This window comes from Serinus canaria, chromosome 1, assembly GCF_022539315.1.
Source record: "Serinus canaria isolate serCan28SL12 chromosome 1, serCan2020, whole genome shotgun sequence".
NCBI classification, from domain to species: Eukaryota; Metazoa; Chordata; class Aves; order Passeriformes; family Fringillidae; genus Serinus; species Serinus canaria.
In genome coordinates, this window is record NC_066313.1 from 112453823 (window position 1) to 112467231 (window position 13409).

The 13409-nt window shown below is 45.8% G+C and overlaps 1 protein-coding gene across 1 annotated transcript in view; it reads left to right on the forward strand.

The window, feature by feature from the left end:
• HLCS (holocarboxylase synthetase) overlaps positions 1-13409 on the forward strand; it is a 156337-nt gene that overhangs the window by 134823 nt on the left and 8105 nt on the right. Inside the window, exons 7-9 of the mRNA XM_050976789.1 lie at positions 6062-6129; positions 7181-7341; positions 11952-12066. Of these exons, the coding sequence (XP_050832746.1) occupies positions 6062-6129; positions 7181-7341; positions 11952-12066 (344 nt within the window). The remainder of the gene's footprint in view (positions 1-6061; positions 6130-7180; positions 7342-11951; positions 12067-13409) is intronic.

Below are 13409 nucleotides of genomic sequence, written 5' to 3' on the forward strand. Positions count from 1 at the left end.
AAGGAGCAATGAATTTTTGCTTTAGAACAGAAGAGTGCATTCATCTCACAGGGTATTCTGGTAAATGGGTTTTTTGGGTTTTTTTTTGCTGGATTTAGGCACAGTTTTAAGTGAGATTTCTCTCATTTGAATCAGCCTGAGCTGGATTAGCAGCTGAGGTGTTCTTGTCTCAGTCAATCTTCTGGAGCACCTGGCTGGGTGTAAAATGCCTCATGGAAAGTGGAGGATGGAGAAATGTAAATATTTAGGCTTGTAAGAAGAGTGTGCAAATGGCTTTGGGGTCCTGCCTGGGAGATGGGATTCCAGTGCCCAGCACTGGGGCTGAATCACTGATTGAACAGTTCCAGTGGCCAATTTCTGACTGATTTCAGCCCAACCCAAATGTCTGCTGGAAACACCAGAGACGCCAAGTTCCTGTGCATTTTCTGGAGTCAAGAATCCCTGAAGGTCTCTAATCCAAACCCTTTCTTTTAAGCAGGGTCAACAGTGAATTCTGACCAGCTCGATAAAGGCTTTTTCCAGTCAGGTCTGGAAAAACTCCACATCCCATTCCAGGGTTTAGTTATCCCCACAGCTCAGTGTCACTCCCAGGCTGGCTGGGGGTGCCATTTCCTCCTGAATTCCCTGCTTTCCTTCACCTCCTATTAAACTTATGAAGACACTCAACAGGACAAGTCTTGGAGAACCCCCTGAGGGTCTGCAGTTGTGTCCAAACCAACCAGGATTTCCAATCCCAGACCCTTCCAGGGATGTTTGCAACAACAGCTTGGAGATGTTTTCCCTCTCATTCTGGCAGCACCCTGCTGTCCCTGACCATGAGGACAGGAGAGCTGGATGTGCCCTCAGCACTCTCAGATCCATCCCCTCTGCTCTCACCAACCTGACCGAGCCAAGATTTCCCCAGAGATTTATGAGATCAGTTCTTTCCTACTGCTGGTGCTTCCTCTTCTCCCTGAACCCTGTGTCAAGTCCTGGAGGACTTTGTTGGGGAAGACCTGGGGCTGAGACTCCACATTTTTCTTCTTCTTTTTTTTTTTTTTAAATCACATTCCAGTAGGAGCTCTGGAATGTGATTAAGTTAAGTTAAGTAGAAGTTCTTGTTGCATTTGATTTTTTTTCCCCCCCGGTCTCTAACATAATTGAGCTTTCCATCCTCTGGACCGTATTTCTTCATTTCTCCTTTCTAGCATTGCTCCTTGCTTCCACCTTTTTTTGGACATTCTTTTACCCTCTTGGATTCCCCTTTTTTAGCCAAAGCAGCCTCTGTCCACGTCCTTATTTTCCTCAGGATTGTGACAGGGTTATTTTAGGGGTGGAATTTGTAAAGATCAGATCTTTTGAGCTCCTTTGCCACTCAGAGATGTCACTCATGAGATCCCATCTACCCAAATAAACTGAATCCAGGGTTTGTTCATCCTCAGAACTTCCCCACATTTCCTGATTTGGTGGCTTTGAGCAGATTCCCAGCATGGGGTCACCCACAGGAACTGCTGCTTTGGGGTCAAGAACAACATTGATTTTACATCTGAGAGAATCACAGAATGGTTTGGGTTGGAAGGACAGCAAAGATTGTCCAGTTTCATCCATGGCATTGGGGCACCCTCCACTGTCCCAGCCTGCTCCAACCTGGCCTTGGGCACTTCCAGGGATCCAGGGGCAGCCCCAGCTGCTCTGGGAATTCTTTCCAGGGCCTCCCCACCTTCCCAGATTAGGTATTTTTCCCAATATCTAATCCAAACCTACTCCTCTCATTTGTGGTGTCTTCTCCTCTAAGTGTTGCCCACCAACCTAAATAATTCTGGAATTCATTGATTTGGCTAAAATTGAGAGGGTTTGGGGGTTTTGGTTTTGGTTGGTTTTTTTGGTTGTTTTGGTTTGGGTTTTTTTGGTTTTTTTTTCTTTTGGTTGTTTCAGTTTTTTGGGGTTTTTTTGTGAGTTGCTTTTACAACACTCTCTAAACAACCTCCTTGAGAGTGAGATTTTCAGGCAAGGAGCTGGAAGGGAAGGGCCAAACCTGCCCCAAACTCTTGTGCCCAGGTATTTGAACATCTGGAATGCACTGCTGGCCGTGCTAATGCCTCTGCAATCCTGTAACACAGCAGGACGCCTTCATGGGAGATTCAACCTGAAACCCACAGCATCAATGAAATTTATCCTTGTTAACATCAGTCAAACGTGGCTTTGGGGGTTTCAGTTCCCATTTTATGTTCATGTAGGATGAAAAGTTGTTGTGTTGGCAGGGGAGTCCTCCTGACACTTGGAATTTCTGTAAAATAATTAAATATTGTTTATTGCTCTTGTCAGCACTCTTAGGATGCACTGCAGGGTGGGGAGGAGGGTATTTGTATAAAAAAAACTCTGCTAGAACCTCTCACTATTTCAGCTGAATGCCAAAAGTGCCTTGCTCACATTTTGGGAAATACCACAAAAATGTTAAAAAAAAAAAATTGAGAAGTTTACATAAAATTCCAGTATCGTCTTCTATGATCATATAGATGTCATCTGATATTCTTCCTGATGGGTAAATTTATTTTCATGTTGCCATAATCTTATATCTCATTATGGTTTTTGGAATTAATACCCAGAGCATGATGGTTAAAGAGCAGAGAAAGAAAAAAAAAATTAAAAAAAAAAGATAATTTCTTGAAGGAGAAGATTTCAGGGAGGGGGGAAATGTGGCGAGCACTGTGATTAAGCCACTCTGCAGAAAAATGAAATTGTTAAATCTGCAACTGATTAAGTTGAAAGAGAAGAAGGGAAGTCAATATGTAAAAAAGTGCACGTACAGTTCATCTTTCTGGTAAGGAAAATCCAAGTTGTTTCTCCCAGAGAAGAAAAGAAACCCCACCAAAGTGCCAGGCACACACCATGCTCAGAGCTCTGAAGCTGGGGGAAGGCAGGCAGGAGGCTGAGTGCAGAATTTTATTGTCATTGCCTTCATGGTAACTCCAGCACAATCTCAGGAAGTTGTAAAAAATCAATCTGTGTGTGTCTCTTGCTGTATCAGGCTGGCAATTAACAACTTCCCCACGTTGTGTCCTTTAAGGGATTTCTTTGTGACCCTTGAAAGTCCAGCCTCAGCCTCTCCATGTTGTTACCTGCTGCCAAGTCTCCCAGAGCTGCATCATCCCTGCTCCTAATTGCATCTCTTTGGTGCAGAAGCCTGTGTTTTACATTCCTAATTAGCTTTTTTCCTGCTCTGTTTATTTTCCTCCCCTCATGGCAGCACATGATTTTTATTTTTTTTTTTTTTTTCATTATTTAAAACCAGACACATGAATGGAGAAGCAGCAGAGCTCCATGTGTCTCAACAAAGGCTGTAATTTCCTCCTAACTCTGTGTCCAAGTTTAAATTGGATTTTTATGTTGCAAAAGCAGGGACTCGGTGTTGTAATCAGTCTGCTCCCAGGAGACAGGGATGAAACCTCCTGGGCTTTGGGGGATTTTCCCCCTAAAGGGGCTGGAGTGTGTCCAGGGAAGAGAAGGATCTGGAAAACACATCCTGGGAGGAGCAGCTGAGGGAGCTGGGGGGGCTCAGCCTGGAGAAAAGGGGATCAGAGGGAGCTCCTGGAGGGGCAGCGAGGGAGGGCTGGGGAAAGGGAAAGGAGGAGAGGAAATGGCCCCAAATGGCACCAGGGCAGGCTCAGGGTGGAGACTGGGACAGAAAATGTCCCTGGCAGAGTGGTCAGGCCTTGGCAGGAGCTGCCCAGGGAGGTTTGGAGTCCCTGGGATTGTCCCAGAGCAGTCTGGATGTGGCCTTGGGGACAGGGTTTGGGGTGATGGCACTGGGTGGTCCTGAGTTGCTCCTCCATCCTTGATGATTCTGGGAATGTTGTGTCAAGAGGTGAAATTTACTGCCAAAGGAGGTGGATGGGTGGGCCTGGTGTCAGCTCAGGATCCACAGTGTCCAGAGGAGGCAATTCCCAAGGTGTGTTTCATGGAAGGTGACTGGCAAAAGATTTTCTGGCTGTTGGCCTTTGATGGCATCTCCATGACTCAGGAATAACGTGGGAAAACATCCTGGGGCCTGGCCCAGCTCCTGCTGGTTGGTGTGGCCCTACCCACGGCAGGGGCTGGAACTGGATCCTCTTTAAGGTCCCTTCCAAGCCAAACCATTCCAGGATTCTGTGATTTGGAATTAGCAAAGGCATTTTTGATCCAGACTTTGCTTGGGCTTTCCAATTAACTCATCACCATGAAAGCAGAATCACAGAATTCCCAGAATCCCTGGGTTGGAAGAGACCTCCAAGCCCATGGAGTCCAGCCCAGCCCCAGCAGCCCAACTGAGCCCTGGCACCCAGTGCCACCTCCAGGCTTTGTTAAACACCCCCAGGGATGGGCACTCCACCACCTCCAGGGCCGACATGCCAGAACTTTCTCCCCCTTGCTGGAAAAACCTTTTCCCTGCTCTCCAACCTAAAGTGAGTCAGGAGATGGAAATCTCTGGGTTTTTTGCCTTTTGGTGCTGCCCCAGCCCCAGGAGTTGCTGATGTCCCTTTTCTCAGCCTGTGCAGCAGGAGCAATGGGTGGTTCCTCATCTCAGCACTCTGTGTGTCACCAATGGGACACCCACAGCTCCTCCTTGCTGCTCCTGCACCTCCTCCATGGCAGAGCTTGAACCAGCTCCCAATCCCATCTGAAATTCAGGAGAAATTGGTTTTCTCAGCTCTTACAGAGATGGGGACACTGGGAGGAGTTTTAACAGATTTTATTATGAGTCTCAAATAGTGACATACAAGAGATGTAACACTCAATGCCATTCCATCAGAAGCCAACCTGCTTCTTAATTACAATACTTTATTAATTTTTTATTTAAACTTATGAACTATTATGTATTTCAACTGATTAACTTTGACCACACAATACTGCTAATACTTCCAACACCAATTATCCATATTTTTTCCTTACACAGCCTTACTACAATCCATCTTTCACAGTTCCAGTTCTCTAAAATACCTAATCATTTTACAAAACCACATTTTAAAACTTATTTACACCTCATCTCAGTATTTACATACAAATACCCAGCGCTGCATGAACTTTCTGTCAAATTTTAGAGATTCTTTACAAATCCATCTCTCACAGGAGATCATGGTGAGTGGTGCTTTTTTCTCTGATTTGGGCTGCCCTTACCCCTGAGACAGGATTGCTTTGATAGGAATGAACAACATCGTGCCTGTGCCTGTGAGAGAAGCAGATTTGGGGGCTGGACATCCCTTTTTGGGCTTCCCTCTCAGGCAACATCTTGAATGTGTTTTATCTCTGAAATAACTCTCCCTGAAAATGTGAAATGGAGGAGGATCACGGTGCAGTTCAAAAGGGGCTTGAACAAAGTTCTCACAGTAGGGTTTTTTCTTTTCCTTTTTTTTTTTTTTTTTTTTTTTAATTTTAAGTGTAGCATTGACTCATTTGGTGGTGTTAAAGTGCACTTTCTACTTATCCCCAGAGGAAAGTTAGTATTCTTTTAAGTGAAACTATTTTAAAAGCAGAACACAAGCCTAAAATAAGCCAGTGTTCTCTAGAGCTCTCAGAAGGTGTAGATTTATTTACTGTAGTTAAATCATAATTAGTTCTCAGGGGATAGTGTATCTTTTAAACTGCTTTATTGCCACCATATTGGTTTTCTAAATAATCAGAAACTGCTGCTCTTGTATTTTGTAGCATGAACAAAAATTCTCTGTAAGTAGAAACAAATGTCTGGAATTGCTGGTTGTCACTTGCTGAAGATAGGGACTCCCAAAAAATGAGCACTGGAGGAAGAAGTGAAGAAACACAAAACCTGGGTTATCAGAACTCACATGAACTATGGCTCTGACTTATTTCAGCCTAACAGAATAAAAGAATATTTTACATTCTCGTTTTTCAGCCAATCCTTTTTTAATATTCTAATGGGTTTGGGTCGGGACTAAATGTGAACTGGAAAAAAACTGGAAAAAAAAAAAAAGTGGTGCAACGTTAACATAAAATATTACCTGATATTTCAGCCTTGATTTTCATGAATGTAGCTTAGTGTTGCAGCTGATAAGCATGTGGGGTTTTTGGTTTCTCCCCTAATTGGCAGGTTAATGTTCGAGTTGCCTGAGGAGATGGGTTTAATAGCAGTGGCTGTTCGACAAACACAAGGCAAAGGTGAGTAAATCTCCTGGTTTTACTCATAAATGTGGGTTAAATGCACAAAATAGGACATTTGAAGCTGCATTGTGAGCATTTTTGATAATATAATCCATAGAACAAGCCTGTCCTCTTCTCCTCCTGCTCAAACTGAAAACCCAGAAGTTAATAAGAGACCAAAGTAAACGTTTTCAGGATGTTTGGTGGCTTTTGCAGAAATGATTTAATGGTCTCCTGGTTCCTGCCAAAACAGTTTTGCCAGTCACAAGAGCTGCCATCACTACACTCAGTGTAACACAAGTCAGAGCTCCAGATGAAAACTGAAACTGGGTGAACTGGAGCAGGGCTGGGGCTTGACGTGCTCTGGGATTGAGTCTGAAGGACCTGCCTGAGCAGATAAATGTGAGCAAGTGGTGTTTCCTGCCCAGAAAAATGCTGGCACTTCTTTAAAAGCCACACTCATCCTGCTGGAAGAGCAGAGTGTGTGGCCCACGAAGCTTTTCTGAGCAGAAATCCATGGAAAGACGATTCCCTGGTTTCTCTGCAGGGTGGTTCAGGGTTTGGGTGCTTTTCTGGGTGCACCCAGAGCATTTTCAGAAATGCTTCTCCACCTGAACAAAGCAAGATCTTTGAAATGTGTCTGCCAGCAGAGCCCAGGAAAATCCTGGAAGCAGGGGGTTTATTTAGGACTTGCTGGGAAATTGAGCAGCAGCTTGTCCTTCAGAACCTCAGAACAGAATTATAGAATGGCCTGAGTTGGAAGGGACCTTAAAGATCATCTTGTTCCACACCTTCCACAAAACCAGGGGCTCAGAGCCCCACCCAGCCTGGCCTGGAACACTTACAGGGATGAGGATGTTTTTAAAATTCCAATATTTTTTTTGAAGAAAAAGCTTTGCACTTTAACCCTTTTTCTTTCAAAATTGGTTTGGGAACCAGTTGGTTTGGAAAACTGCTTTGGTTCCATTCAAGGAACTTTTGGTACATTCATGTTGTTATCTACAAAATGATCTTTTTCATAAATATTCTGTTCTTGAGTGAAGTTCCCCTTTCTCCTGTCCCTGCCCAGGTCGTGGTGGGAACGTTTGGCTCAGCCCCAAGGGCTGTGCCCTGTCCACCCTGCACATCTCCATCCCTCTGCATTCCAACCTGGGCCAGAGAATTCCTTTCATCCAGCACCTGGCGTCCCTGGCAGTGGTAGAGGCAGTCAGGTCCATCCCAGGATATGAGGTATGTCCTTCTAACTCATCTCACAATTCCTGCTTCCATTCCCATTAAATTCAGATTTGAGCTGTGTTTTTTCTGGGTGTAATGGCTGAATGCATGATTCAGTTTTTAAAAGGAACCTAAACTTAACCTCCCTAATGTTTGGTTATTGATGTGTTTGGAGAAATCCAATATCCAGAGGATGAATATTCTTTTACTGAGCTGATCACATGCACTGCACTCATTTCACTCTAAATCTTGTGAAACTGAAGCCTCAATCCTCAGCAGTAAAGAAAAGTCAATTTTGTTTGCCCAACAATGGAGCTGATTAGTTTTGATTTTGAAGGAGAATAAGGAGGAGGGAAAAATGAATAAAACTGACAAATCCTTTTCTGCTTTTCTGTTGGTGCTGTTTCAGTGGTCACTTTATCCCTTTTAAAGGATTTTTCCAACCCTTGTTTAAGGTTGAAAACTGATTTCTAAAGCAAGAACTGAGGAGAATTGCTCTCGAGAGGGAATCAAGTGTCCTGTCATCAGTATTAAAATGAAGAACCAGTCTTCTTTATCACCTCATATATCTCCTTTTTAATGTTACCATTTCCTAATATTTGCTAACTATAAAACTTTGGTATTTTACAGAAGTAGTTAACTCCAGCATATGTTTCCTATATTACAGAAAATCAATGACTTATACACATTTACACATGAACTTTATTATGGTGGCACCCAGTAGCTTTGCTGGAGTTTAGGGTCTGTCAGCCTTCCTATTAAAACCTTCTAAATTCAGTGCTTCATAACCTGACTGGAAAAACAAAATGCTGCAGGCTAAAATTTGCAATATAAAATATTTGGCTGGAGTGGATAATTTGACCACTTGAAAAGAAGGGACAAGGGTTAGTTTTATAAAATGTGGGGGTGACTGGGGAAGGAGCTGATTTATCAATGGAGGTGGCTTTGCCCCTGTGTGCCTGCCCTGATGTGCTGTGGCATTTTTTAATTTTATTCCATTCCAGAGGAAAAAAGGTGACTGAAGTTCCAAATATGGAAAAAAGGTGACTGAAGTTCCAAATATTGGGGTAAAAAATGTGGATCGATAATGTGGGTGCTCTACTGAACATTTGGACAGTAAAGAGCTTTCTGTGCCCAGGGCAGATCTGCTGAGCCTGAGGGGACACCAGCCCTTGGCTGGGGGGCAAAACAGAGTTAAAGGTTTAGAATCAATTCTGTTACAGCAAGAAAATCTTAAAAATTATCAAAAAACTCAATGCTTGAATTTCCCCTTTGGGCTCAAGTGCTGCGAGGCTTTTCCTTATGTCCCTGTCACACCAACTGCAGCAGCCAGGAACAATGGGATGATCTACAGAGGGATGGGATCATGGGATGGGTGGGGTTGGAAGGGATCTGAAAGATCATCCCAGCCCTGCCATGGCAGGGACACCTCCCACTGTGCCAGGTGCTCCAGCCCCAGTGTCCAGCCTGGCCTTGGGCACTGCCAGGGATCCAGGGATGGAATTCCATCCCAGCCCTGCCCACCCTGCCAGGGAACAATTCCTCATTGCCAAGATCCCAGCCAGCCCTGCCCTCTGGCACTGGGAGCCGTTCCCTGGCTGCTGTCCCTGCATCCCCTGGGAATTGTCTCTCTCCAGCTTTCCTGGGGCTCCTCCAGGCCCTGCAAGGCCACCCTGAGCTCAGCCCAAAGCTTCTCCTGTGCAGGTGAGCAATGCCAGCTGTGCCAGCCTTTCCTCCCAGCAGAGCTGCTCCAGCCCTCTGCCCATCCTGGAGCCTCCTCTGGGCTGGTTCAGGAGCTCCATGTCCCACTTTATCAGCCACTCATGGCTTTTAGGGTGGCCACAATGATTGACTCTGCTGAGCCTTTGGTGTGGGACCTCCCAGAGCAGATCTGAGGGCTCGGTTGGAAGTTCCCTTGTCAGATGTTGATGCCAAGGATGCAAATGGGCTTTAAATCAAGAGGATGCTTTGCTCTCCCATTGTGAGAACAGCAGAGTGTCTCTCTAGTGAGGGAAGACAAGAATTGCTCCATTTTGTGTGGTACCTGGTGAATCCACTCCGTGGCAAAGTCACATGTGGCATTCACATTCTCTGAAATGAGAGATTTGCCCAGGATTTCTCCTGGGAAGCTGAGAAGCCTCAGAGAAAAGGAAAACAATTCTGATCTCCTTTGCTTCTCCTGTGCTGTGCCCATGTGGAATGTGTTTGGAGATTGTTCACCCCCAGGTGATTGTTCCAGTGCATTCTGCTGGGAGCTGTTTTCACTCTTTCCCCAGTCAGGGCCAGGCTGGGTCAGGGCTCTGGAGAGAGTCAGGAGTTTTCATTATTGTCTTTTTAGCCTTCTGTCAGTGTCCTTTCTGTATTCTTTAGTATAGTTTAGCATTCTTTAATATAATACAGTATCTTAAAATAATGAATCAGCCTGCTGAGAACACGGAGTCAGACTCATCCCTCCTCCCTCCATCGGGGCACCCACACATACAACAGTCATGGGAACACCCAGTTGTTCTTGCTGCCTGTTGTCACTTCAGTCACAGAGCTACTGTCTGCTGTCTTACAGGTGTGTGTTTCCCTCTTTCATCCCTGAGAGCACCATTTCACTGTGTCATTCCTCCCACATCTCCAGAGTCCCCTAAAACCTTCCCCCAGTGCCAGGAGCCAAGTTCTTTTCCATAACGAATCGGAGCTGGTGATACTTTCCCTCAGAATGCTTTGATAGCAAAATCAGGTAGTATTTCCTGTCAGTGGATGTGTCATGGACTCCTCCCTGGCCTTTAAATCTGTCAGGAAAGTAGACACGGACCCAGGTGCAGCTTTCACACATCCTGTAAAGGGATTTCACCCCCTGCAATAGGAGGGAATGCGACTCCTGTAGGCCTGGAGCACCTCCCCTAATTTGCCCCCGGGGATGCAGCAGCCATGGGCAGTGTTTCAAGCTGCAGGAAGCACATTTGGGTTTTTTTGTGTTCAAGTAGCCAGTGCAAAGTTCAGCTCAGCCCCATGGTTTCAACAAAAGCTGCTCTGTGGGGCTGGGACGTTGTCACCAGCTCAGTTTTGGGGACAGCTTTGGGACATTTCTGAACCACTTACGTGGCTGGGAACTGGGATTGCTCCTGTCTGCTGAACTTCCTTTCTGAAATTCAGGATGTCACTGTCTCTTTGGCTGCTGCTGATGCCTTGTGCAGGCTGCCCCAGAGCAGAGGCTGGGCAGAGCTAAAGAATACAGCAGGGATTGATTCCAAGGATCTCCTGCATGGACCCACCTTGGGCAGCACCAGAGCCCAGCCAGGGCTGCACCCAAGATGACCCAAAATGGCCCCAAAATGCCCGGCCGGGCACGGGGTCTCTCCCTGGGATCAGCTCTGCTCCATTCCCACCTTGCAGTTCATTGTCCCAGCCCAGCTTTAGCCCAGGCACTCCCACCCTGCTTGTTTTTCTCTCTCCAGCCCACGGGGTTTGTGCTCCTGGCCTGAGATTGGGATCATTTGTCCTTGGTGCCCAGCTGGAGCAGGAATTGTTTTGTCTCCCTGCTCTGTGCACAGAGCTCTCCATCCCATAATATGAACTCAGACCCACACACTAAAGCAGCACAGAGTGTGGGAAATAGAAAAGCTCAAACCTGAGGCATCAATTCCTGCAGGGTTCCATTTTCTGTAGCATTTGGGGAGCACTTCAGTAGATTCTCACTGAGAGAATCCACTTTGGGTGTGGCAGAGAGGCAGAGAAAATTCTTCTCCTCTGCCCTGCTCAGGTGATTTCCCACCTGCAGAGCTGCCCCAGCCCTGGCCCAGCCCTGGAGGAGCTGGAGCTGCTGCAGAGAGCCCAGAGGAGGCTCCAGGATGGGCAGAGGGCTGGAGCAGCTCTGCTGGGAGGAAAGGCTGGCACAGCTGGCATTGCTCACCTGCACAGGAGAAGCTTTGGGCTGAGCTCAGGGTGGCCTTGCAGGGCCTGGAGGAGCCCCAGGAAAGCTGGAGAGAGACAATTCCCAGGGGATGCAGGGACAGCAGCCAGGGAATGGCTCCCAGTGCCAGAGGGCAGGGCTGGCTGGGATCTTGGCAATGAGGAATTGTTCCCTGGCAGGGTGGGCAGGGGCTGGGATGGAATTCCATCCCTGGATCCCTGGCAGTGCCCAAGGGCAGGTTGGACACTGGGGCTGGAGCAGCCTGGCACAGTGGGAGGTGTCCCTGCCATGGCAGGGCTGGGATGATCTTTCAGATCCCTTCCAACCCCACCCATCCCATGATCCCATCCCTCTGTAGATCATCCCATTGTTCCTGGCTGCTGCAGTTGGTGTGACAGGGACATAAGGAAAAGCCTCGCAGCACTTGAGCCCAAAGGGGAAATTCAAGCATTGAGTTTTTTGATAATTTTTAAGATTTTCTTGCTGTAACAGAATTGATTCTAAACCTTTAACTCTGTTTTGCCCCCCAGCCAAGGGCTGGTGTCCTCTCAGGTTCAGATCTGCCCTGGTCAGCCTGGCACAGCGGGAGGTGTCCCTGCCATGGCAGGGGTGGCACTGGGTGGGCTTTGAGGTCCCTCCCAACCCAACCCAACCCATTCCATGATCCTCTCCAGACTGTGGAGGGGTGGGTGAGCCATCAATGTCTCTGCTTTTGTTTCTCCAGGACATTGAGCTGCGAGTTAAGTGGCCAAACGATATTTACTACAGTGATCTGATGAAGATTGGTGGAGTTCTGGTTAACTCAACACTCCTTGAAACAACATTTCATATCCTCATTGGTAAATGTCTATTTTGAAGCTTTTTTGGCTGTTTTTTTCTTTTTTTTCTGGAGGATTTTGTTATCAGTGTCTGGATGGGTAAAAATGGCAACGACGAGAACAAATAATGACAGCAGGCATAAGGAAATAAAGCACAACATGAAATCCAGAGGAAGCACAAAAAGTAAATGTTTTCATTCCTCTTAATAATTCCATATGCTTGACAAGTAAAACAGAAATGCAAGCATCTGGATTGGTGCAGGAGAGTTCAAAGGAAGAGCATTACATGGAGAGGGAAATTGTCCTCCTTGATTTATTGCAAAACCAGTGGAATACACTGAAAACTCCATCCTCTTTTCCCAATTTGTGGAATTTTTGGGACATGACAAATAGTTAAATGAGGAACATGCCTTTTAAATCAAAAGAAGAGCTACATACACAGAGTAATGTTTTTTCATTTTTTAATTACTGAGATGTTTTTATCATCTCCAGTCTGATAATCATCCTGCCCTGTGATAAGGAAGTTTTTCCCATGAGCATCCCAGATCTCAGAAACCTGCCAGATTCTGGTTCCAAAAGTAATTGTCTCTGCTGTGTCTAAGAAATTGAAAGAAAGTTCCTTAGCAAGTCTAAAATGGTAAAGAAAAATATTTTATTTTCTATTTGAATATAGAACAAGTAAATTATCCTGCAAAGGTGGGGTGGTCATGGTGTTGTTTCTGTCAAATTTCTGTGATTTTAGAGGTGCAAGGTAGAAAGGAGTTGAAGAAGTCACCTCCTTCTGTGGAACATGCCCAGACAAGACATTTTCTGTTCAATTTTATGCCTTCATTTTGTAAATAATCTGCTGGAACACAATGGAAATTGCACAGAAACTTAAGAAATCTCTCTGTGCCCCTTCAGCCATTTACGACTTCCATGTTTTCCTACAGCCTGGTTACCACAAGGGAAGCAGGAATACATCCAAAAATAGTTCATTGTATCAAGTACCCCTTCAGCACTTCACCTGTTTGGTTTGGACCTTTCCATTCTTACCCTAAACACCAAAATATTCCCATTCAAAGGGAGACTTTGTATCCATTCTCTCTGATTCCCATCTGGAAGGTCTGAGGGACAGATAAATGCCCGTTTTCATCTGTCTGTTTTCACCTGGGAGCTTTTCAGATTGAAACTTCCTTGCTCCATATGAATCCAAGGATCTCTTCCATCATTCCATGGAGTCCTAGAGGGGCCTCATGACACTGAAGGTTTTGGGTTGGTGGGAGTGATGGGATTCAGCTCCCCCAACAGGAAAGCTGTGTCAGATCCATCCCCCCATTTCCAAAGGATCCTTTCCTAGACAGAATCCCCAAATCCCTGAGGCT